Source organism: Canis lupus, chromosome 10 (assembly GCF_011100685.1).
Source record: "Canis lupus familiaris isolate Mischka breed German Shepherd chromosome 10, alternate assembly UU_Cfam_GSD_1.0, whole genome shotgun sequence".
NCBI classification, from domain to species: Eukaryota; Metazoa; Chordata; class Mammalia; order Carnivora; family Canidae; genus Canis; species Canis lupus.
Window position 1 is genome coordinate 7360145 of NC_049231.1, and position 26426 is coordinate 7386570.

The 26426-nt window shown below is 40.1% G+C and overlaps 1 protein-coding gene, 1 long non-coding RNA gene and 1 pseudogene across 32 annotated transcripts in view; 2 read left to right on the plus strand and 1 right to left on the minus strand.

Moving 5' to 3' along the window:
- Positions 1-26426, plus strand: part of LOC102156006 — a 119104-nt gene that overhangs the window by 2661 nt on the left and 90017 nt on the right. For 9 of the 14 annotated variants that reach the window (XR_005365332.1, XR_005365335.1, XR_005365330.1 and 6 more), the window contains exon 2: positions 20915-20965. The exons of 1 other annotated variant lie outside the window; for it this stretch is intronic. This is a non-coding gene — a long non-coding RNA (uncharacterized LOC102156006). Of the gene's footprint in view, positions 1-15962; positions 16115-20914; positions 20966-26426 lie in introns of all 14 variants that reach the window. 4 more of the 14 variants (XR_005365338.1, XR_005365337.1, XR_005365339.1 and 1 more) reach the window with 1 other exon arrangement.
- The window catches only part of C10H12orf56 (chromosome 10 C12orf56 homolog), a 112736-nt gene continuing 86677 nt past the window's right edge, over positions 368-26426 (minus strand). For 3 of the 18 annotated variants that reach the window (XM_038549893.1, XM_038549892.1, XM_038549891.1), the window contains one exon: positions 25495-25974. In XM_038549893.1, coding sequence (XP_038405821.1) covers positions 25815-25974 — 160 coding nt within the window. In that variant the 3' untranslated portion in view covers positions 25495-25814. The other 15 variants (XM_038549899.1, XM_038549895.1, XM_038549902.1 and 12 more) reach the window with 11 other exon arrangements.
- LOC119873837 lies at positions 4215-4326 on the plus strand (annotated as a pseudogene).

Sequence of the window (26426 nt, forward strand, 5' to 3'; positions counted from 1 at the left end):
TCCTCCCCTCAAATAAATAAGGAAGATCTTTAAAAAAAAAAAAAAGTATTTGGGACACCTGGCTGGCTCAATTGGTGGAACCTGTGACTCTTCATCTCAGTGTCTTGAGTTTGAGCCCCAATGTTGGGCATAGAGGTTACTTAAGAAAAAGTTATAAAAACAAACTTAGTGGCTTAAATCAATAAAAGTCATGTATTATCTCTCATAGTTTCTGAGTTAGGAATTCAGGAGGGGTTCAACTGGGCTTTTCTGTTTCAGTCTCCTAAGGGTGCAGTCAGATGTAGGCTAGGACTGTGGTCATCTGAAGACTTACTTGGAGCTGGAGAATCCACTTCCAAGGTGTTTGGTTCTTTCACATGTCTGGCAGGTTGGCTTAGCCTGTTGGCCACATGGGCTTTCCCACAGGACAGCTTGAGTGTTCGCACAGCATGGCAACTGGATTATTCTGGAGCAAGTGATCGATCTGAAAGACCAAAGCAGAAGCTGCAGTGCCTTTTATGACACAGCCTTAGAACTCACACATCACCTCAGCCATATTCAGAGCCAGCCTTGATTGAATTTGGGCAGGAGAGTAATGAAGGGCATGTGCTAGAAAGTAAGGATCAGTAGAGCCTGTCCTGGAGGCTGGCTACCACAGACGAGGATGACATTTTCAGCTGGAGAATTGTCTGTCTTCTTAAAAATGTGTAAGGATAGAAGCCTTTACACGTTCCTTTATAATATTGCTCAAGAAGTTGTTTCTTGGGGAGCCTGGCTGGCTCAGTCAGAAAAGCATTGTGACTCTTGATCTCAGTTCTAAGTTGGAGGCCCCCATCAGGTGTAGAAATTACTTAAAAATAAAATCTTATTAAAAAAAGAATTGTAGGGCAGCCTGGGTGACTTAACGGTTTAGCCGCGCCTTTCAGCCCAGGGTCTGATCCTGGAGACCTGGGATCAAGTCCCACATGGAGCTCCCTGCATGGAGCCTGCTTCTCCCTCTGCCTATGTCTCTGCCTCTCTCTCTCTCTCTCTCTCATTCTCTCTCTCTGTCTCTCATGAATAAATAAATAAAATCTTTAAAAAATTTGTATTTTAATTTCAGCCATGATCTCTCCTATTAAGTCTTGAGAAACAATTCTGTTCAAGACTATTGATTTGATACTGCTCTTTACAGCTTCTTTGAAAATTTCCCTAGTGATGGTACCAGTTACAAAACCATTGTAGTGGGGTGCCTGGGGGGCTCAGTCGGTTAAGTGCCCACTCGGCTCAGGTCATGATCCCAGAGTCCTGGGATTGAGCCCTGTATCCAGCTCCCTGCTCGGTGGGGAGCCTGCTTCTCCCTCTGCCTGCTGCTTCCCGCTGCTTGTGCTCTCCCTGTCTCTCTATCAAATAAATTAAATCTTGTTTTAAAAAACCCACCATTTTAGTGATAACAACCCATTTTGGGGGCAAAGGAACATTGAGAACAGGGCAAGGTGATCATTCATCTATTCTTGTCATTTATTTGATATACAGTGGACTAAATTTTATGTGGTCAATAGACATAACAGTAACATATACCAGAAGTAACCTTACAACTTAATGATTATGTCAGTTAATTATTACCCAGGTTTTATATTATTTGGTCTCACTTCCCTTGTACTGTTCTATTTTCTTGACAAAATATTGGCATAATAATAAAACTCATTGATTTAGCACTTATGTGCCAGGTGCTTTACATATCGCTAATCTTCCAACAAACCTTGAAAGGCGTAGTTATCACCCTCTGATTGTGGAATAATTAAGTAATGTGTCCAAAGTACACACAGTAACTGACAGGGCTGGGATGCAAACCAAGATCTGTGTCTCTTTCCGTCCTTGATCATAGCTGCTATTAGTGACTCATCCCCATCCACATGCCTCCCACTTGAGAGGTAAGAGACTTCCACATTGTTATTTAGGCATTTTCAAGTTGTTGCTGTAGGTATCTCCGTCACTATATTGACAGTACGGTTGAAAGGTATGATTTCAGTGAGAAGTCTTTTTTAGTTTACCAAGAGGAACCAGATATTTGATAGGAAACAATCTCCTTCATTTTCTTTCTTTTTCTTTTTTTATTTATTTATGATAGTCACACACAGAGAGAGAGAGAGAGAGAGAGAGAGAGAGAGAGAGAGAGGGGCAGAGACATAGGCAGAGGGAGAAGCAGGCTCTATGCGCCCGACGTGGGATTTGATCCTGGGTCTCCAGGATCGCGCCCTGGGCCAAAGGCAGGCGCCAAACCGCTGCGCCACCCAGGGATTCACCTCTCCTTCATTTTCTTTTCAGATTATTTACTAAAACATACCAGACAATTAGTGATACATTATACAGCTGTTTAGCACCTAACTTTCAACTAAACCACCTTCCTTGTTATATGTAAATAAAAATCTGGCCAGAGGCACCTGGCTATCTCAGTTGGAAGAGCATGCAACACTTGATCTCAGGGTTGTGAGTTCAAGCCCCACACATTGGGTGGAGAGATTACTTTAAAAAATGATGTCTTAAAAAAATAAAAATCTGACCAAAAAAATCCCAGTTGACATGCAAAAAAATCCAAAACTAATCCAAGCTTAAAGAAAGAAAGAATATTTTAGATCTGTTCTCTAATTAACCATTGATTAGTATTAGTATTGGTATAGAGGTGCATTGTCCAATATTTGGTAACCACTAGCGATATGTGGCTATTTACGTTTAAATGAATTGAAACTAAATAAAATTTGGAATTTGCTTCTTCATTTGCATTAGCCACATTTCAATTGCTCAGTAGCCACCCATGGCTAGTGGCTACCATACTGGATGGTACGGATACCAAAGTTTTCATCATTATAAAAAGTTCAATGAAACGCTGGAAAGAAGCAATATCATAAGAAAGAATCTCATGGATAAAACAAAATAAGCCAAAATGAGTGGCAAGGTCTATTATTATTTTAATCCTATTTCATATTTTCTTCTTGACAATATTCGTATTTATGCTTTCTCTTTCTAATGTTTTATGTGTATGTTTCTAAATAATTATAAATTTATTGAATATTTAATAGGTTTCAAGAATTGTGCTAAGTGTTTCATGTGAATTAACTCATTTAATTCTTAAGACAATTCTGTGTTAGTTGTAGAAAATCTGGAAAATATAAAAAAAGAGAGAAAACCAACCTTAATCCCCAAACCCAAAGATAATTGTTGTTGACATTTCTAGTGGATACTGTAGTGTGCTGCCCAGATTCCAAGATACAGCTTCCAGGAGTGTTGGCTGCTGATGACTCACAGTTGGATTTCTCTCCAAAACTGCCTTCTGTGAAGGAAACTGCCTCATGCTAGGTTATCTTCACTCCCTTGGGGCAGCTCAAATCCAATGGTCAGTTGTGGAGATAAAAGGCACAGTTCATCAATCGTAACAATCTGGGACATTCAGCTTTAGAAATCCCCATAGGACCAGTTAAAGCCTCTGTGGCAAGTGCCATGCAGTTTACCTTCCCCTGCCTAATCCTGCCTCTGTCATAGGTGCTGTTCCTGAGAACACTGTTGAGTAAACCACCTGCATGTAAATCCCTGTCTCGCAGTCTGTTTCCTAGAAAACCCAGCCTAAGTCAACATTGTCAGAATATGAGTTCCAGTTTTTTAATTTTTTGCATATGTCTGAATTTTAAAAATCTGTCCAAACTTTTTTACCCCAACAAATTTGATGTTTTCTTATCTATTGTTTTACATGTTAATTTTTTGGTTTATAACATTTTATGAATAACTTCGCATGCACCTAAGTATTCTTCTGTACCACCATATTTTTTTTTTGAGTTTTATTTAGATAGTTCCAGTACAACATGGGGCTCGAACAGGACCCCAAGATCAGGAATCACAAGCTCTTCCAACTGAGCCAGCCAGGTGCCCCTGTGTACCACAATTTTTTTTAACAGCCACTTGGAATTCATATGGCATATCATACTCCGTTATTGTATTCTCAGACATTTTGGTGTTTCCTGGTTTTCACTGTGGCAGACCCTAGAACTCAGCAGGCCAACACTCATTTCCAATTTTCCTCCTGCTTGCCTGCTATAGGTTAGGGAAACCAAATATTCCTATATATTTTGTCTTCCTCATCTTACTTGGACCTAGGACTTGTAGCATCTCAACCATCAGGAAAGGAAAGAAGCTGACGATTACTGAGGTTGAGGGGGATGTTGCAGGAAAGGAGACATACTGTATTGCCACCTTCCAAATAAGGTGGGACACAGGCTCGTCCCCCTGGGCCTCTCATAGTGTCCCATGCCACAGCAAACCGTGGCCCCGAACCATTGCCCGTAGGCTGCAGGCACTGAAGCGGGTCGCACAGTGGAAAATAATAAATAAGGTAAGACAGCCAAAACTGGTAACATTTTCTTGCCTATCCTTTCTGCTTTGTGAGCAGTGAGATGTCTAGAGCTGTAGTATCCAGAAGGAAAAATCAAGAAAATTCAGGGCCTTTGACCTTGAGAAAATTCAACATTTAAACACCAATGCCAGCAATGACCTATCTCTGGATTTCTTGTTATGATGAGAAATAACTTTTTTTAACCTCCTTGTATTTGGATTTTCTGTTATTTACAGCTAAAATCACTTATAAATGTCATTGTTCCTGACATGCATGATTAGAGGTAAAGCAGTAATGAACATTGTGGGTAAATACTTGAACAAAAACAACATAAAAATCAGGGAGGAAGAGAATTACGACCCTGCATTTACAACATTTCTTCTCTTTGACTATATGCGGCTCCGTTCTTAACCTTCCCACTTTTTTTTTCCTTGTGGGGACCAGAAAAATAACATACATAGGCTTCCTAAATTTTTCCAAAACACAATAGTAGTTGGGAGAGGAAATAGACCTTTTTATACATCAGAAACTTATCTCTCCAAATAGGATATTTTAGCAAATGCACTCTGCCATGGTGTTCATGTCCATTAATACAGAATCAGCAAGGCTTTTTGGAGCAAGTATTGTGTGAACTGGGGTACATTTTAGGCTAAGTCATAAATTAACTCCATATATTTGACTGGAAATCATTAATATCTCTAGAGTTAGGATATTTTATCTTCTCAGAATAAGCCTGGAGAATCAAAGAAGCTGAACTGAACTATCATTTGGAGTAAAAAGAGCACTGTTAAATGCAAAATAGATACTGAGATTGTGTTTGATTTCAGCTTTCTAGTGGCAGGCACTTGACAATGCAAAACCTGAATCTGGTGAGTCTATTTCCATGACTACCACTTACTCACGCAGTCTTGAGGCTGTTTCTCATTCTGCAGCCCCAGAAACCTTAGCTTGGCTCATTCTGGTTCAAAGTAAAGGCATGAGGATGCTTTTTGATATTGTAGTGAATCAGTTTATTTAGGACCTGAAGTGTTGCAAGTTAAAGATGTTCTGGCTCATTCCCAGTAGTGTCTTTTGGGGTGGAAGATAGCTCCAAGTCCGCCCAGACTGCTTGCAAGTTGCTCCAGACTATACTGCCCTTCTGTGCAGACTAAAACTGAACTGGCGTAAGCAACAAAGTGGAAAAAAAAAAAAAAAACAATCTTAAGGAAGTCATATATCTGATAAGGGTATCAACATTATATTTAAAAAGTCCTATAGCACAGCAACAGAAAATATATATCTGAATTTTATTTTTTTATTTTTTTATTTTTTTTTTAATTTTAGGTAGGCTCCACACCCAACGTGGGGCTTGAATTCATGAACTTTGAGATCGAGTCACATACTTTACCAACTGAGCTAGCCTGGTGCCCTTTATATCCCAATTTCAAAATGGGCAAAGAAGATATACAAATTGCCAACAAGCATATGAAATGATGCTCATATGAAATGATGTCACTAATCATTAGGGAAGTACAAATCAAAACCACAGTGAAAGGTCACCTCATACTCATTAGGATAGCTACTATCAAAAGAACCAGAAAATAACAAGTGTTAACAAGGATGTGGATAAATTGGAACCCTTTTGCACCATTGGTAGGAACAGCTCTTTTGGAAAACAGTGTGGTTCCTAAAAAAGTTAAAAATTAGCATTACCATATGACCCAGCAATCCCATTCCTGAGTGTATATCCAAAAGAATTGAAAACAAGATCTTGAAGAGATACTTACGTGCCCATGTTTGTAACAGCACTATTCATAATAGCCAAGAGGGGGGAGCAACCCAAATGTCCATAAACAGAGGAATGAATAAACAAAACGTGTCATATCCATACAATGGAATATTATTCCGCTTTACAAAGGAAGGAAGGAAATCCTGTCACATGCTACAACATGGATTTTGAGGACATTATGCTAGGTGAAATGAGCTAGCAAAGTCACACACACACACAAAAAAAACACCATATGATTCCACTTACGTGAGGTGTCTAAAGTAGTCAAATTTACAGAAACAGGTTGCCAGGGACCAGGAGAGGAGAGGAAGTGGGGAGGGAATGGGGAATTACTATTTAAGAAGTGTAGAGTTTCAGTTTTTCAAAATGAAAATGTTCCGAAGATTGCCGCATAGCAATGAATATATTTAGCACTGAGGAGGAGGGGGAGGAAGGAGAGGTGAAGATCGTTAGTGACCCACTATACTTAAAATACTGTCTTGGTCCATTACAGAAGACATTACTAACCCCCATAAATTATATTATTCATGGCCCATTTTGCATTTTTATATTTTGTTGCTGTGTTAGGTGCAAGAAGTAGGAACCACTCACACCATTTTAAGCAAAAGGGGATTTAATACAGGGAATGAGGAGCTGAGCAAATCATTGGAAAGAGTTATTGGGTCCCTCAGGGCATCTCCAGGAATGATTCCTAGGACTGCTGTTGTGACCTACTGGAGGAGCTGCTACCTCTGCAATAATCAGAAAGGTGCCCATCAGTGGACTCCATTGGTACTGCGGAATTCAAAGACATGCCACTGTAGCTGTGAGCCAAGGACTAGAAAGCACTGCCACCACTGTGACTACCTCTCAACACCCATGAAGTTAGTACCTAGACACTGAAATAATGCTGCAGAAAAGCCAGATGGGTCTACAGTGAGTTTGCATCAGAAATAAAATAGGTGACTCCAGCCTTGCATTCACCTTTCAAGTGCTTCTAATTGGCAAAAGCAAAACTCTAGCTGCAGAGAGGTGGGGGAAATGTAGTTTTTCCTTCTTTAGCCCCTGCAGGGTCAGAAAACACACTAGAGGGCAGCCCCAGTGGCTCAGCGGTTTAGCGCTGCCTTCAGCCCAGGGCCTGATCTTGGAGACCCCGGATCGAGTCCAACGTCCGGCTCCCTGCATGGAGCCTGCTTCTCCCTCTGCCTGTGCCTCTGCCTTTGTGTGTGTGTGTGTGTGTGTGTCCTTGAATGAATGAATGAATGAATGAATAAATAAATAAATAAATTTTCTCTATAAAAAGAAAACACACTAGAGGTCTGGAGTGGATGCTGAGAGCCAGTTCAGAGCACCCACCCCAGCTGGTTTGTAGCTGTAGGCTTTTTCCAACACTTCTTATCCTTGGCCAACTCCTTATTCTATTATTGAGGAACCTTCTCTGACACTCCCTTCGTTCCCTCCACTAGCACTAGATAGGATGCCCTTTTGTGAGCTCCCATAGCTCTAAGCTCTAGCTCTGCCATGTGTATACCGCTCCATACCGTAAGATCCTGGTTTCTTTCTCCAGTAGATAGCAAGCTCCTTGAAAGTCCAAACTCAGTCTTATTCGTTATTGTGTAATTGGTGTGTATTTGTTGAGAGTGATGGTTACTATACTATAACACCTCAAATAGTATCTCTTCTGTTTTTATTGTTCCATATTCTTGTGTGCTAATATCTGTATACAGTGAAAGCTCAGTAAACATTAACTTTCTGGCTTTCATTTAGGCTAAGCAAAGAGAAATTCCACCAATGCTGTATTTGTGTGTATTCTTTTTTTTTTTTTTTTTAAGATTTTATTTTTGGAATCCCTGGGTGGCGCAGTGGTTTAGCGCCTGCCTTTGGCCCAGGGCGCGATCCTGGAGACCCGGGATCGAATCCCACATCGGGCTCCCGGTGCATGGAGCCTGCTTCTCCCTCTGCCTGTGTCTCTGCCTCTCTCTCTCTCTGTGACTATCATAAATAAATAAAATTTTTTTAAAAATGTTTAAAAAAAAGATTTTATTTATTTATTCATGAGAGACATGGAGAGAGAGGGAGAGACATAGGCAGAAGGAGAAGCTGGCTCCATGCAGGGAGCCAGATGCGTAACTCGATCCCAGGACCCTGGGATCGCACCCTGAGCCAAAGGCAGATGCTCAACCACTGAGCTACCCAAGTGTCCCATGTGTATTCTTATTTGACTCTATACTTATATAGATTGGTAAATACATGGAACCGCTAATGTTTTTTACAGTTTCATCATACGTGTTTAAGTATATACACTCAAGTGAGTGTATGTATAATCCTCACAACTGTCCTATTAGGGAGACACTATTTTTATTCCCATTTTATAGAGGAAGAAACTGGGGTTTAGGCAAGGTAAGTAGGTTATCCACAGTTAGACCAAGTGGCAGAGCTGGGACTCCCCTCGGGGTCTGGCAAATATGAAAATCTGTACTCTTAGCCATGATGATGATGATGGTGATGATGGTTGTGATAACAGTGACAGCTGATGGTTCTAGGCATTGTGCCAGGCAGTTTAAATTTTTATTTATTTATTTTTAGAGTGAGCAAGTGTGAGTCAAGGGAGGAGCAAAGGGAAAGAATCTCAAGCAGACACCCTACTGAGCTTGGAACTCAACACAACTCAGTACCACGACCTGGAGATCATGACCTGAGCTGAAATCAGGATTTGGACACTCAACCGACTGAGCCACCCAGGGGCCTCTGTGCTAGGCATTTTACATGTGTTATCTTAAGTAATATATTTCCTTACATAGAATTGATGCTTAATAATTGTTACCTGTGGTAAGGTAGACAAACGTCTCCATGTCTGTGGGCTCTCCCACTGATTCACTGTGTGACTTCAGGCAAACTACTAACCCTTCTGAGCTCCAGTTTTCATTTCTGCAAATCAGTGAATGATTTTAAAAATACTTCTAGTTCTAAAATTCCAGAACTCTGAACCAATTCTACCTTGTTTTTCATTCCATAATTATTCTGTGTAGTAAAACTTTTCTTATCCTGAATTCTAAGTTTCTATAGCATCTTGATTTTGTTTTATTGTTTTCTCACATCTTCACGGTACTTAGTCCAGTGCTCAGCCTAGAACATAACAGCCTCATGGAAGTGTATATGGAGATAATGTTAATTGAAATCTATCCAAGGGGAAATATCCATCTTCACAAGAAGCTGTACTTATTGTCGGATGTTACCTTCCTTTGGAGGTGACATTCGAATGAAACTTAGGGCTGCCTCAGAGATAGCCGTATTCAAAAAAAAAAAAAAAAGAGAGAGAGAGAGATAGCCATACCCAGCACTTTTGGAAACTTTTCTGTGGTCAGAGATAAGATTCTTATCCTTAAAGCAAAGTTGTGGTCACTGCCTAAGAGTCTACTCCTATGATTGAATACAGATAGGTTTATGAAAATTGTACTGGGTGCATATAAAAAGAGTTCCTGGCCTGCGGATGATGCCAGATGTGGTAGGGCATTTTCTACAGGGAACCCGTTTTTATTCTTCGCCCTATCTCTTATAGGACAATCAGAAACTCACAAATAATTCCATAGCTTTTCTGAATCTTTGAGGAATTACTTATTAGAAAATGAAGTTTAAAAGAAAGAACTAGAATTGTCCCCAAACCACTGAGTGGTTTATGCGCAATGCAAAATGATTCTGAAACTTTGACTTTACATCTGTACTTAAGATAGTCTCAAGAAAAATAGTACCTTAAATACAGATCAAATGGGAGAGTTAAGCCAAAAAGCAGGTGAACAGCGAAAGATAGTAAATAACTTTTTTTTTTAGATTTTTGTTTATTCATAAGAGACTCACAGAGGCAGAGACACAGGAAAAGAGAGAAGCAGGCTCCCCATGGGGAACCTGATTCAAGACTCAATCCCAGGATCATGACCTGAGCCAAAGGCACATGCTCAACAACTGAGCCACCCAGGTGGCCTGATAGTAAATAACTTTTAGAATAGTTATTTTTAGCTGCTATTTTACATTTTAGGGGAATGGCAAAATTCACCTCTTCGGCAAATGGAGCTTTTGTTTGAGAAGCAAAAAAAGAAAAAGTTGGCCTTTTGGGAGGTGGTCAGTTCATATGGGAGGAGGTTTGACAATGAGAATTGCACTGCTTGGAATAATAGAATTTCAGAGATTGGACCTGAAGAGCTCCTGAAGGAAAGAGGTGAAGAAGGAAGTCTGAACAAAATGGCAGCAAGCAGGCCCTGAGAAGAAAACCACAATGAGAAATTCCCTTTGTTGAAAACGGCCAAACAACTTTTAGATAATTCTGTTTCCTGCCCTATGCTGTATTATGTCCTCTGTTATTCCCAGACTTTCTTGAAAAGTCTGTCATAAACAACCACTTGTATATAATGGTGCTTGGAGAATAAATGAGGAGGTGGCAGTTGTCACAGGTAGGATGAAATGGGACACAGAGAAGACAGGAACCACCAGTAAGACGTGATCAAAGGGAATATATTCCTTGGGGAATATACCTATAGATGAAAAGGTTGGATGAACTTAGAAGCCTGGGACACTTGAGGTCATTCCAAACAATGCATGAAGGGTTAAAGCCTGATCCAAAGCAGGGGAAAACTCTTGAACTGTGCAGGGTCAGCACAGATGGGTCCACTTGCTTTCGGTTCAGTTTTCTTCAAGAAATGACTATAGACTTGAAAGACCTGAATATAGAGAATCCATAGAGAAAATTGGAGACCACCGTTAAGAACCATTCATCTGATTGGAGAAACTCCATTTTTAAAACAATAATAACAACAAATAGAACTTTGTAACCCATTCATAAGTGGATCTGTGCATTTCTTAGTAACTGTCACCATGGTAGCAAGACAGTTCGACAAGGGCGCCTTCTTAGCACAGTACATAAAAAGGGGAGAGAGAACTGCTAATCTTGTACTGCCTTGTACCTTCTGTATTTAATTGTGCTGATCCTGTATTCCTGACTATTAGCCTCTGACACTTCTCTCCCTAATAGCATCAAGTACAATGCTAGGAATATATTAGGCACTCAAACATATACACTGATTGGCTGAATTAAATGAGTGTCTCTCCTATGTCTTCCTTTCCAATCTATAGAGAGTGTCGACTGGCAGAAATTTGATTTTACAATGGCTCCTGCATTTGTCTGGGGGATCAAAACTAGGCCATTCTCTTGATTGCACTGGCCCAACATAGATTTCAGGTGGAGAGGGTGAAAGGACGGTGATTAGGTATTCTCAGATACTGTAGTATTGGAAGGCTAACATGGGAGTGTGGGTAGAAGCGTTGAGGGCATTCAAGTCTGGGAGCTTCGTGTAGGACTTGCATGCAGCACTGTTTCCTGGTACAAACACAACTTTGGCAGCAGTTCCTGCAGTGTTTAATATTAGGCCTGGGTGACTACCCTGAGGACAAGGAGCTCCACCGATTCTGGCTTCAAACCAAGAAGGCTTTTAAGCCCCTAACCTCACCTTATAGCCAATTCATATGCAGCCTGGGAAGTCTCCTCATTATGGTCCCTTAAATTAATGATAATCTTTTACTATAGCCTTTTCTCTAATACATTCCTACATTTCAATTGTCATCTGTATAATTGCTCTCCATTTCAGTTCCATTTTTACTCTTAACGTTTTGTTATTTCACATTTTCTTTTAAAAGTTTGTAACTATAGACACACCCTCTTTATTTTAATAGCCAGCAAACCCATGTTTGCTACTTTAAAATATGAGTTCTGGGGCACCTGGGGGCTCAGTTGGTTAAGCATCTGCCCTCAGCTCAGGTCATGATCCCAGAGTCCTGGGATCAAGCCCTGCATCGGGATCCCTGCTGGTGGAGGCGGTGGTCTGCTGCTCCTTCTGCCCTTCTCCCACTCATGATTTCTCTGTCTCACTCACTCTCTTTCAAATAAATAAAATCATTTAAAAAAAAAAATCTGAGTTCCTACAGTTTCAACAGATCTTCAAAGTGTGCCACCTTCAGTTTACTGATTGATATTCTAATCATGTTCAAGACAGAAATCAGCTGCAAGAATTTGTCTCTGGAATTCTTTAGCAGTAGCTTTCTGTTGATAAAGCCCACATTTGACGAGTTTGGTGGGTCAGCCACGGAGGCGTGGTAACCATAATGCCATCGCCCTCTCTGGGACAGACTGAGCAGGACCAGCCTCCTCTGGAACAGCTGCAGCTTGTCACTATTCCCAGAGAGAAACAGGTTAAATCCTTCTAAACCTGCTAAGGAATTTGACCTCAGTCCTTGAAACTAGAGTGTAACTTGAAAGTATAATTGGTTGCAAATGTGTTTCATTTTTCCTCACATTACTCTTGAACCCCTGTGAGACAGAAAAAGGCGTTTCTGTTTATTTACATAGATTCAGATCACCACTGTTGATAAACTGGACTAACTCCATATGAAATTTGGGGAGCAGACAAATAATGGGACTTCATTTTATTAAAGGAATGGTTAGGGCCCTAGTTTGAAAGTCAACGAATACACAACTGATGTGGTTATAGCATTTAAGTCTCCTCTTGATTTTTTTGCCAGTGTGTTTAGCGCAGTGCTAGGCACAGGTGCTCAGTGAAAGTTGAATGACTGAATGAGTGAATGAATGAAAACCTCTTCATAATGTGACTCCTACCTGCTTTTCCAATTATATTTCATATGTATATAGTGTGTGTATATATGTGCACATATATATATACACACACACATATATATAGTAGTTCACACTCTGGTAAAACAGCTGTTCCATTTTCCAGAAACCTCTCCTGCTTTCCCACTTCTGTACTTTTGTGGTTGCCATACTACTACCTAGAATGCTCTTCTCTCATATCCTAGACTATGAAAATGTTGCTGTTTCTCATCTCAAATGCCACTTCATGAAAATTTTACCAATTCCTTCAATAAGAGAAAAGCCTTTTCTCCCTGTAATTCACAAATCTTTGAACCTCCTGGTCATTTATTATCAACCACCTTTTGTTGTATTTATTTCTGTGGTTAACTGATTCCTCTTGCTGTATAGTAAGCTTCTTGAAGATGGGCACTGGGTCTTATTCTTTACAGTGATTAGCACATAGTTGATACTCAAGAACAAATTGCTGAAATAATTTTAGTAATCAGTTTTACTAATGCTGTACTATGAACTCCAGCAAACATTTTTTATCATTTTTCTTAATAAAGTAAAAATGTCATTCCCATATATTAACATTATTTGAGCTCCAGAACTAGATTGAAAATGTATCTTTGTTGGGACGCTGGGTGGCTCAGTGGTTGAGCATCTGCCTTCAGCTCAGGGCGTGATCCCGGAGTCCCAGAATCGAGTCTAATATCGAGCTCCTTGCATGGAGCCTGCTCCTCCTGTCTCTGCCTCTCTCTCTGCCTTACTCTGTCTCTCTCATGAATAAGTAAATAAAATCTTAAAAAAAAAAAAAAAGGAAATGTATCTTTGTCAACATATTCTTTCTAGTTAATTCTTAGGAGATTGAAGCATTTGTTTAGACTCTTCTTTTGTGTTTCAAATGATCATGGACCTTGTTTGGTTCTTTTGGTGACATCATTAGCATCATTAAAATTCCTATCTTTTGAGTATTTTTCCTTAAGTATGTATATATCATTAAATTCTTCACTGATCATTCCTTCTTGTCTACATTATTGAAAGGTGTCAGTTCCGTTTATTCATCCATTTGGGTATGAGGCAAAGGTCTTCATAAAGACTCTTGGGGCTGTGCTTTCTGCATAATATTAAATGTTTCTTTCTACAGATGACCTCTTCTTGACACATAATGATAAAACCAAAGATTCTCTTCCAATTCTTTTTTTAAATTATCTATCACCACCTGCAAGGCATAAAGAGAGAGGAAATGGAGCACAGATTATCCCAGAATTGAGTCTGGAAGTCATTTGAGATACTTCCCTCTTGAAAGCAGAAACTCTGCTATGTGCTTTATTTCCTAAAATTTTTAGCCTTCCTGAAGAAGATTTGGGAGATTCTAAGAATTTAAGACAAAAGATACAAAGAAGTGGAGAAAGTTGTCCTTCACAAAATTTAGGACAGTCTTTATTCTGACCAATGCATAGGTACTTTACTGGATTACAACTTTCCTAGGCTCTTAAAAGCATCATTCCTACAATAAGTGCTCCTCCAATCAAGCTTTCCCCAGGTTTTGTTTCATTTTATATATTTTTTAATTTTTTAAAGATGTTATTTTTAAGTAATCTCTGCACCCAACGTGGGGCTTGTACTCACAACCCCACCATCAAAAGTCACATGCTCCACCGACTGAGCCAGCCAAGTTCCCCTCTTATTTAAAAAAATAAAAAATTCTTTTGAGTAAGAAGAAAAATTTAGATTGAGGAATTTCAGCTAACTAGCCAGCTGGTCTAAAAGAAGAGAGACAAAATGATTGCTTCCCTAGGGAGCTTGGCTGGGACTGATGAAGATCTTCACAGCCTGGTGACCATGCAGGAACCCACTACTGGAAACAACATGGATCTGGGTGTATCTGAGCACATGGGCTGAGTTCCTGGCTTTAATTACAAACCACCAGGTCAATGGGAGTTTATCGTTGCTTACATCACACATCTGTACGACATCTAGACCTCCTCACCAGCAAGTCCCAACAACAAAGGCCCATCTGACCACAGTCCTCTTCCAGCTCTTTTCAATTGAATTTTCCAAGTTTACATAGCTGAATCCACTAGTAAACTTCTGAGAGGAACCAGTTTATCTGGTATCTACAGTAGAGGCTGGCAAGGACCAAGTAGCCTGTAGCCTGTTACTATTTATTCTTTAACAGCTTTATTGAGGTATCAGTCACATATCATACAATTCCCCCTTTTAAAGTATACATTTCATTAGTTTTTAGTCTATTTACTGAGTTGTGCTACCATCACCACAGTTAATTTTGTGACATTTTTATCACACCAGAAAATCTAACACCCATGAGTAATCACTCCTCCAAATGTAATTAATCACTAATCTACTTTTTTCCGTATAGATTTGCCCATTCTGAGACATTTCGTGTAAATGAAATCATACCATGTGTGGTCTTCTACGACTGATTTCTTTTACTTAGCATGTTTTCAGGACTTAGCCATGTTGTAGCACATCGATACCTTGTTTCTTTTTATTGCCAAATAATTCATTATATGGCTGTTTTCCCATTTTGGTTATGAGTAATGCTACCATAAACGTTTGTTAATGATATTTTGTGTGAATATGTGTTTTCATTTCCCTTGTGTATACACCTAGGGGTGGAATTGCTGGATCATAGGATAACTTTATGTTTAACTTCTTAAGGAACTGCCAGACTGTTTTCCACAGCTACTGTGACATTTTATATTCTCACCGGTAAAGTGTGAGGGTTCCAATTTTGCCGAGAATTGCTGTTATCTTTTTTATAAAGTCATCTAGGGGGTGAGAAAAGGTATCTCATTGTGGTTTTGTTTTGCATTTCTCTAATCTGATGCCAATTTTTTATATAGTCTAAAAACTAAAAATGGATTTTAAATGTTGAGAAAAATATTTCATAATACATGAAAATTATCTGAAATTTAAATTACAGTATCTATAAATAATCTAAAATTTAAATTTCAGTCTCTATCAATAAAATTGTGTTGTCCTTATCTCATTATGTATTGTCTATGGCTGCTTTTCTCACTACAATGGAATTAAGTCATTACAACAGTGACTGTATGGCCTGCAAAGCCTAAAATATTTATTATCTGACCATTTACAGGGAGAGTTTACCAACCCCTGGTCTTCAGTATAGTTGGATGAGACCAGAGGCTCTGGGGTAGGAAGGAGGAAATATGCCCAGTGGGAATGAATTTTCTCTCTCTCTCTTTCAGGTAGGCTCCCCACCCAGTATTGGGTTCAGAAGCTCACAACCTGAGATCAAGAGTCACATGCTGTACTGATTGAATCAGCCAGGAGCCCTGGATTTTTTTTTTCCTTAGTAAAAATAGAATGCAGGCTGGCAAAATGAGAGGAAACAAATCAGGTGTTGTCCCCTGAATCATTATTATAAGATCTTTCCAAATCTGGGCTCTCCCCATCTTACAAATTTCTCCCAGAATTCTATTCCTGATCTGCTGCTCTGATATTATACTGTTTATCAGAATTGTCTGAGAGTCTCCCATACCCACAAACTCTCTTAGGACCATGATATGACAGCATCTTATAGCACTCACCTACCTACCTACCTACCTTCCTTCCTTCCTTCCTTCCTTCCTTCCTTCCTTCCTTCCTTCCTAACTTCCTAACTTCCTAACTTCCTAACTTCCTAACTTCCTTTATTTGAGAGAGAAAGCACAAGTATGCATGACCAGGGAAGGGGCAGGGGGAGAAGACAAGCAGACTCCCTGCCAAGCTAGGAGCCCAACTCCGGTCTCCTCATGACCCCAAAATCATGACCTGAGCCAAAACTGAGAGTCGCAGGCTCAACCAGCTGAGCCACTTGAGTATCCCAACACTCAACTTTGATAGAACTAGATCACCCAGCCCAAATTTCAGGATTCCTCCCTCCCTCCCTTCCTCCCTCCCTCTGTTCCTTCCTTCCTCCCTTCCTTCCTCCCTCCCTCCCTCTCCATGCCCAGTGTAGACCAACATGGGGCTTGAACTCATGACCCTGAGATCAAGACCTGAACTGAGACCAAAAGTCTGACTCTTATCCAGCTGAGCCACCCAGGTGCCCCCGGAATTCTGTGCTTTCATTTATACTTTCTCTTCTACGTGGAATGCTTTTCTCTTCTCCAAATTCTAGACACACTTTATTACTGTTATTGTGAGATGTTTCAAGCCTACAGAGAAGTAAAGAGAATAATATAGGAGTATCTGCACTCATCAACCACCGAGCTTTGTCAGATCTGTACTGTTAAAAATTATTACAGACTTAGGTATCTTTAAAACCTCCTCAAAGGCAAAATCTTCTAAATAGGCCTCTTTGATGCACCTCATCAAAATTAAGCTCTTCTTCCTATGATTTCCTGTAACACTTTTTTTGTATCCCTGTCACCTGACCTATTCTGCCCTTGTGAAATATTTTGAGTATTCCTTACTATTGGCGTTCTCATAGTGGGGCACAAAGGTTACTTTAGGTATTCTAAGAAAAAGACATAAAATGTAAAAACTGTATATTTAAAAATGTACATTAGAAATATATGTACACACAAGAATTTAAAAATCTATATCTAGAACATCAACTGCATGGTTTCCCAGATGTCCTTCAGGACATGGCTAAAGCAGGTAGATAGATACAGTAGAAAATTATTCAGTAAATAATAATGTTAGAAAAATAGTAAATAAAAATACAGATGATATAGCAAAAATTTTGAAGATTGTACTCAAACCATTTAGCTTAGAAAAGTTAGCTTGTTAGAACAGGGACCCAATTTTATTTATTTTTGTACCAAACTAACTCAGAAAAGATGCTTATTGAATTGAATTGATTTCTCTCTGGGATGAGATCCTTGAAAATTATGTGGAACCTCCTAAACCTTTCACAGACCACTTAAGAGATTTTGCCCACATTGACTGTCCCTGGCACATGTGCTAGGGACAGATGGTGCTTTTTCCCCCTCTCCTTTTCCTGTCCATTATGAGACGTTGCCCCAGTTGGGGCTTGATGAAGTATGAAATAATGCTAGTGATAATCCTGTTCTGAAGGAATGAGGACTCCAGCTTGCCAGGATGTTCTCATCAGCATCACTTCAACAGACCAATCTCAACAAATTTCAGTTTGTGGATCACTTTAGTTCTTGGATCTGGTCCACTACACACACACTCTCTCTTTAGGCTCAGCATACTTTATGTTTTAGAGAAATATTTCTTGGTCTCCTTAAAATTCACTATTTTGTGGCATCTTTTCATTATTGTTAACACTAAACCATCCGAAGTCACATTGGCAACTGAATTTAGTCTTGAGACTTGGCAATGAGGAATCACTTTATAAAACCCAATGCACGATGTTAGCCAAATTATGTCATAGAGTTACAAAACTCCTGTCCTATCCTCCAATGTTTCTGAGGAAAAGTGACTCTTTCAGAAGTTTCGCTCCTTCTACCCTAAAATGACCTTATATGCTCTCAGATATCAGAGGAACCTAATTGTGATAAAATCTTTCACTTTATTCCCTTTCTTTTAGCCTGCTTTTTGAGGTGGTATTTTGGAAGAGTGGGGAGTAGTGGGGACCCCTAAGGCCTCTGAGTCATAAAAGGAGATAGAATATGTCTGAAGTTTGGTTTAACCCCCAATACTGGACTAGATGAGCCTCTGGGGGAAACCTTTGAAGCTTCTATATATGGCTTTAACATCTTTGTTTCCTAATTCCTACGAAGGCATAGGTCTTTGCTGATCTTAAAACTCCTTGCCAGGACTAGCTTATAACCAGGACACTTTTATAAATGAAATAGGGGGTACTGGGAAGAAAAAGGCATAAACCACCCAGGGAAACCATGATGTTAAGTCACTATACTTGAAACAGTTGCTTAACCTCTACAGGAGACCCTTTCACATTGGAGACTAATTTTCCACTGGAAAGTCTTTAGGGTTTCTTAGAGAATTTAACATTTTGTTTTCATTTTAGTGAGATGCCTGTGTTTGCATTGTTTATACTGATCCATTGTTTGTTCCCTAAGTGGAAAAACTCTAATTGTCCCTGGCCAAAAAAGAGAACAGAAGCAGACTTCACTTACAGGTAGGGAAATGTTCAAGCCAAGCCAAGTAAAGGATAGCATGGCCTGTAAAGAATGACCTGTAGCAATTCTGAAAGAGAAGAGTGAAACATGATAGGATACTGAACTTGGGGTACCTGGGGGGCTCAGTTGGTTGAGCGTCTGCCTTTGGCTCAGGTTGTGATCCCGGAGTCCTGGGATTGAGTCCCACATCAGGCTCCCTGCATGGAGCCTGCTTCTCTCTCCTCCTATGTGTCTACCTCCCTCTGTGTCTCTCATCAATGAATAAATAAAATCTCAAAAAAAAAAAAAAAAAAGGATACAGAACTCAAGAGGCTATGTTGTACATTTTACTGTATGCATTTTGCAAGAGGAGATGGAGGTTCAGCAAAACAGCATGTGTTACATTAATGATAGTAATTTGTATTTAATTTTATAAAATTTTCAATCATAAGTTTGTGTAGATTTAAGAAGCATAAGAAGTTTTCTTACAGCTAGATTGACGTTAGTACATATTAAAGAAGCGTGACAACAAAAAAAATTTAATTTTGAAGGTCCACGGGAATTTTAAAAGTTTAAGAGTCAATTCTCCTGATAAGTGCAAAGTTTTGCTTTTATTTCTTTTTTTTTTCTTTCTTTGTCTTCCTAACCCTATTGTGCCCTCTGGTGGTTATAGTTGCTAACAGAAGTAAAATACTATATACACATTTATAAATGTGTCGCTTTCACATTGGTTTGTAGGTCAGCTGTACAGCAGACAGAATAATTTCCCTGTAGAAACAATGTAATACACAATGGAGTTCTTGCAGTATAGCCCACAGAAACCCACAGTGGCCCTGTGTCACTTGATCTACAATCTCCTCCGTCCTCCACTGCCTTCCTCACTGACCAAACAGATCACCGTATCTGCAGTCACTGCCAGTGCCACCACTACCCTATCCCCATCATTTTCAGGAGTCAAAAGAGGACTGAAGTGATTTAATGCTTTGGTCAAGTCCAACATCTTTGCTTATAGGCATAACTTCCGCTCTGAAACCCCACACCCCTCCTGGAGCCTTCAGAGGAGTGGGCCACCTAGAAGGACACTTAGAGGTCCTCTTTGCCTCTTTCAAGAATCTTGGGGCATATAATCCTGCTTCCTTTTCTTTTGCCTTTTTTGCCCTTTGCCTTCTTTTACCCAGAGCTCCTCTTACTTCCTCAGGGTCAGAGTCACCTTCCAAGTAGAAGGCAACAAGAAGGGAAAAGCAGACTAGAACAAAATGGAAATAAAAGGAATTTATTTGACTCAAGTTTTCCCCAAACCCAAAAATCTCTGATATCTAACCAATAAACCTTCAAACACCTTGTCTCCTCCATGCTTGAAAACCTTTCCTCACCAGGCCCTTCTAGGAGCTGGCTGGAAGAGGAAGGGTGGAGGGAAGACATAGTCTCGATCTACCTGGTACATATCATACCATCAGCACTTACGTGAGAATCCGAGGGCCCCTCCCTGGTAAGGGACAGTGATGAAGTGGACTCTGCTGTGTCTGGACAGATAGAAATCCTCTTTTAAAGGGATTATAAGAACTCTTTGGAGTATTATTGAATCCATTTATAGTGACAAAAGGGGAAATTTATATGATTTTAACGAAGTAGGAAAAATAGCAAGAACATACAAATGAAACACTTCAGCTGAGTCCTGATGGTGGCGAATTACTTAATTTGGAATTACCCTGACATTGACAAATGTATAATTTTATTTAAAATAAATGAAAATATTTTTTATTGTTTCATTTATCTATTGCTTTTTTTTTTTTTTAAGATTTTATTTATCTGACCCAGAGAGAAAGCACAAGAGGGGGAGTGGCAGTCAGAGGGAGAGGGAGAAGCAGTCTCCCAACTGAGCTGGAAGCCTGACAAGGGCTTCAATCCCTGCACTCCAGGGACTTGAGCCGAAGGCAGACACTTAACTGACTGAGCCACCTGAGCCAGCCAGGCACCTGTATCTACTGTGATTTAATAAATCACCCCGGAGAGCAGGAGAAACTTAGAAGCTGGCCGGGAAAAAAAAAAGCTATCAAGGGTTTTTTTTATACACACCAGCAGCATCACACTGTGATATGAATTTTTTTTCTCTACCATTCTTGTAGGAAAAGAAAACAGGAAACATTGGAAAGATAAATAGAGTCTTTCCTGTGAAGGTAAGCTTCATTATTTTTCTGTTGAACTTTGGTAAAATGGCAAGGGTTAGATTAATTCATGATAACAACTGAAGATTTGTGAGATTGGGTAGGGTACCTAATACCACCTAAATATTTATATTTAAATTTTTCTCTGCATCATGTATCCCATTTGAAAATAATGTTTCTGGGAGCACGTGGGTGGCTCATTTGGTTAAGCAGCTACCTTCGGTTCGGGTCATGATCCAAGCCCTCACCGGGCTGGCTCCCTGCTCCGTGAAGAGCCTGATTCTCCCTAGGCCTCTGCTGTTCCTCCTGCTTATGCATGCTCTCTCTCTCAAATAAATAAAATACAACACTAAAATACTTTGGGTTTGAAAAACTAAATTTAAAAAATCTAAAACGTAGAACTTGAAACAACCCTTTATTTAAAAACAACACAAAATAAAAAGTTGAGCTCATAGAAACAGAGTAAAAAGTGGTTACCAGTGGCTAGGGTGCAGGGGAAATAGGGAGAGGTTGCTACCTCTCTATACTTTCAAGGGTACAAACTTTCAGTTGTAAAATGAAGGTTTGAAAATCTAATGTAAAACATGGTGACTATAGTTGATAATACCCTATTATGTAATTGAAACTTGCTAGGAAAGTAGAACTTAAATGTTCTCACAAAAAAAAAAAAAAAAATTTCAGGCAGCCCGGATGGCTCAGGGGTTTGGCACTGCCTGCAGCCCAGGGTGTGATCCTAGAGACCCGGAATCAAAACTAGCTATATGTGCTTCCTATTTGGTGATACTTTGTTCTTAGAAAAAAAGGATATGTAAAAAAAAAAAAAAAAAAAGTATATGTAATTTTCATATTCAAAATGTTTCCACAATTAAATTTCCTAAAAGTAACTATTTTGTAGTTGAAGTCAATACTTAGTCAGATGTGTCAGGGATCCCTGGGTGGCTCAGCGGTTTAGCGCCGCCTTTGGCCCAGGGTGTGATGCTGGAGTCCTGGGATCGAGTCCCACGTCGGGCTCCCTGCATGAAGCCTGCTTCTCCCTCTGCCTGTGTCTCTGCCTCTCTCTCTCTCTCTCTCTTTCTCTCTCTCTCTCTCTCCCCCCGTGTGTGTGTCTATCGTGAATAAATAAAATCTTTAAAAAAAAAAAATCAGGTGTGTCTGATCACTAAGAGAGATGGATTATTTAGTGATTTTCTTGGGTTTGGCAACGCTGTAAAAAAGAGTAGGAAAGAACTGTAGCAGGATAACCCTTTAAAGTGTTAATTTTGGGGTTCCCCTCCCACACTGCAAACAAATAGACAAATGCCATAAGAAAATCAAGATGGGGACGCCTGGGTGGCTCAGTGTTAAGCATCTGCCTTCAGCTCAGGGCGTGATCTTAGAGTCCTGGGATTAAGTCCTGCATCAGGCTTCCTGCATGGAGCCTGCTTTTTCCTCTCCGGTGTCTCTGCCTGTTTGTGCGTCTCTCATGAATAAATAAAATCTTTAAAAAAAAATCAAGATGACAAATCTTCAAGCATTAGCTTTCAAGAATGCCAGTAATGTAACCCTGCGTGGAAAGATTCAGATGCATTCTGACAGAGCTTTTGCTCCCACAGATTAGATAAAGTATGGTCTCAGAGAAAAGAGAACAGTGGGAGAGAAGCGGCATCAAGCACCTAAGACATGTGAGAGGAAGCCCATGCCCTCTCTGGAGCCGGCACTGCTACTAGCCCAGAGCCAGGGCACTGTTTAGAAGCTGAGGCAGACTTGATCCTCTTGTCATTCCGTAGGTTCCACCATTCACCAGTGGTCACCCCACTGTCCATCATTAGTGCAGTTTGAAGTATTGTTGCCTTTATCCCAAGATTCTTTTCATATGCTTCTGATTGACCATCTCCTGGGAGCAGTCCCTCATCTGACAGCCCAGGACACTCATAAACACCATTCTACTCCCCCATCTCTCCCCCACATTGGAAACTACTAGAAGACTTGTAGTCCTTGATGGGTGATAGTGGAGAAGGCTTGGACACTTTTTGGGGTGAGAGCTGAAAAGAAATGTTTGGTCTGAAGAAAGCAGGATTATTTGGAATGCATGTGAAATCACCCACTGAGCCAGGATAGCAGAGGAATGCACTCCCCCACCACAGAGCATTAAGAAGTATCTGGTCACAGGTAGAGCATGTTAGAGCTGGACGAGAGCTTGCGGAACATCTCGTCCCACCCTTCCACAGAGCAGAGTAGGCTGTTTGAGGTCCAGTAGCTGGTTAATGGCTCAGCCGCAACCAGTAATAAAATGTCATAAGTGAGTTTAACCTTCTCTCCAGTATGAGTGCATCTGGTTTGGGAGCTCTTTCTTTGGGTTTTTCTCTCATCCTCCTTCAAGTCATGCTAATCAAATACAGGACCCACTTTCTAAGTTAGCCCAAATTCAATAGCTCACAGTGACACCAAAGTGAAGTTTTTGTTGGATTAGTTTATTGCCATAAAATAGAGTGAAGACTTTTTTTTTTTTGATTGTTGGGAGAGCCATAACTGCTTATTACAATTTCTCTATCACTGAGACTGCTTGCACTAGTCCACAGGTGCCTGAAACTGAGCCCTAGAATGTACTTCATTGTGTTAAAGAAAGTCCAAGCTTCCTTCCTCATAAATGAAGATCTGACCTTCCTTATAGCTATGCCTATGTTCTGCTCATTCTCCTATGAATACTTATTTCACTATAATTTTGACAGGTGGAAATAAAAGGGCAACTACTTCTTGCTCAGCATTTCTCTAGTGATCACTCTGTAATTTCTACTCCCTGGGATGCCAGGGTGGCAGTGGTTGAGCATCTGCCTTCCACTCAAGTTGTAGTCCTGGGGTCCTGGGATCCTGGTCCCGCATCAGGCTCCCCCGGGGAGCCTGCTTCTCCCTCTGCCTGTGTCTCTGCCTCTCTCATGAAGAAATAGAATCTTTAAAAAAAAAAAATTCTACTCCCTACAGTTTATCTTTGGACATTTCAGTGGCCTCATACCACTTACCATTGTTACACCAACAAAACTCATCAGGTTACACTTTATACATTTGCTTTACATGGGCTTCTGTTCCCTTTGTAGTTTTTTTTTTTTTTTTTAAGAAACTTATTTTTAGAGAAATGCTCATTTTTAGCACCACTTTACATATATCAGTGTATGTAAAGTTTCTTTTTCATGGATAAAAAAACTTTAAGGACTTCTCTTACAGATATTGTTGAAACATTCAAATAAAGTCTGTTTATAAGACACAGGGATAGCTAGATATTAAACAAATGAAACAAGTTGACTCATAAATACTAGGTTGACTCCTGGTTAACATTTTAGACTAATATTTCACACATTGTTTCTGTTCAACTAATTTCAGAACTTCATGAAAAAGTTGAATGGTAGGTTGGGTAAGAGGGTACCACAATGGGAGCCTTTTTTCCAAGGCTGGCATGTGAATAAAGTACCTGCAAATCATAAAAAGAAACAAAATAGCTTTAAAAACAAGAATTTAACATTGGTCACATCAGTATATAGACACTCACTAGCATAGGGCTGTTGGATATGGGGATCTAAGCCACAGGATACAGCTAGTATTTTCAGTCATCTGATCTCTAGGTTGGGTGACCTAGGAGATCTCTGTTATGTGAGCCTTTCAGCTCTTTGAGACGCTTTCCTACAGCAAAGGAAGTGAATTTCATTAATAATATATCCGTTATCAAGACATTAATAGGGAAGCCAGGACTGTCCCCACCACCGCGTGGGCTGAGGCTCCTGATTCTTGTTTGCTTGGGTAATACACAGGAAGTTGAAATGCAAGAGTCAAGTTGTGAAGGGTAGGGCTCATCCCCATGGCCTTAGTAAAAATTTGGGAAAGGCCAGGGGAAGAAACAAAAATGAGAAAACCTTAAGCCTTCCCCTGATGGCTTAGGAGATAGGCTCTCACATTAGAATCACCTGGTGAGTATTTTAAACCTCAGTACCCAGGCCCCACCACCGATGAACTGAACAGAGGTGCTCCAGGTGAGACCTGAGTATCAGTATTTTTTTTTTCATAGTTACTCCAGTGATTCTAATGCACGCAGGCTGAAAATCGGGATTTTAAAACAAAGATCACAAGCCTAAATGCCCACAGGTAACCCACTAGGAAGAAGGTCAGGTATGAATAGAGAGGAGGCTGTGGCACACTGAGTACACAGAGGCAGCTGCTGGTGAGCTCCTGCCAACTATCGTCATGCAGGACTCTGACACCATTTTGGCAGTTGTTCTGATTTTTAAATGTGCATAACTAATATTTAAAAATTGGTTCGTGTGATACATGCCACAACATGGACGCACCTTGAAAACGTGATGCTAAGTGAAAGGAGCCAGACACAGAAGGCCATGTATTGTATGATTCCATTCATGTGAAATGTCCAGAATAGGCAAATCCACAGAGAGAAGTGGATTAGTGGTTGCCAGGGGCTGGGGGGAGGGGATCATGGCATGTGACTGCTTAATGGGTACCAGGTTTCTTTGGGGGTGATGAAAATGTTCTGCAATTAGATGGTGGTAGTGGTTGCACAACATTGTGAAATGGATTACAAGTGACTGAACTGCACACTTTAAAATAGTGAATTTCATGCTATATGAATTTTACGTTAAAAAAAAAAAAACTGAGGAAAAAATTAGGTTGTGTGGACCAATTCAGAGCAGGCCAAACAAAACCCTTTTATAGAAGCCGGAGTGGAACCGATGGTGTAAAACCAACTACAGGGAGGAAAGACAGAGTCCACAAATTGGGCTGAAATTTTTTAAAGAGCCAATCTAAGGCCATAATGTATGCCTCCACATTCTTTTATGTCTGTGCCCAAACTGGTGGCAAAGCAATGCCTGCTGTACCCTTTTCATCTTAAGTCAGACGCAAGCTGGGTTTTTTCCTTGATAGGTGCTAATGCGGAGCTGAGCGGCTGCCAGCCTATAAATAGAAGCAGGAACCCCTGAGGTGCAGAACAAGCTGGCTGATGAAACCAGTGCTTGTTACTGCTCTTCCTTACTGTTTTGTTCCTGAGTAAGAGAGGGGGTGAAGGAAACAAAAAATAATAATCACATTCATTAATTGTTTCTCCTTTTATCAATTGCGTTTCTTTTTCTTTTTTCCCCAGTGCTTCAGTTAAATTCACAATCCCTAATTCATCATCCCCTTCAGTAGGGTTTGTAACTCTTGATTACTCACAGCATGTTAAAATCATTACTAGCCTCTGTGAGGTGCTGGCTGCAACAAAGACAGTGAGAAACAGTTCTTCAAAAGGAGTTTGATGTTTCATTAGTCTTTTCTAGCCTGGGAATACACTTCAAATGGCAGTGGTTCTTAGAGCTCACCCAAACCCTACCTTACCGCGGATCAAAGTGAAATATTATTAAAAGCAAAAACAGAATCGCCCATCTTCACTTCATCTTCTAAATACTGGGCCACGCTGCAGTTCTGCATGAAAATCAGAAATGAGTGGCTTTTGCTG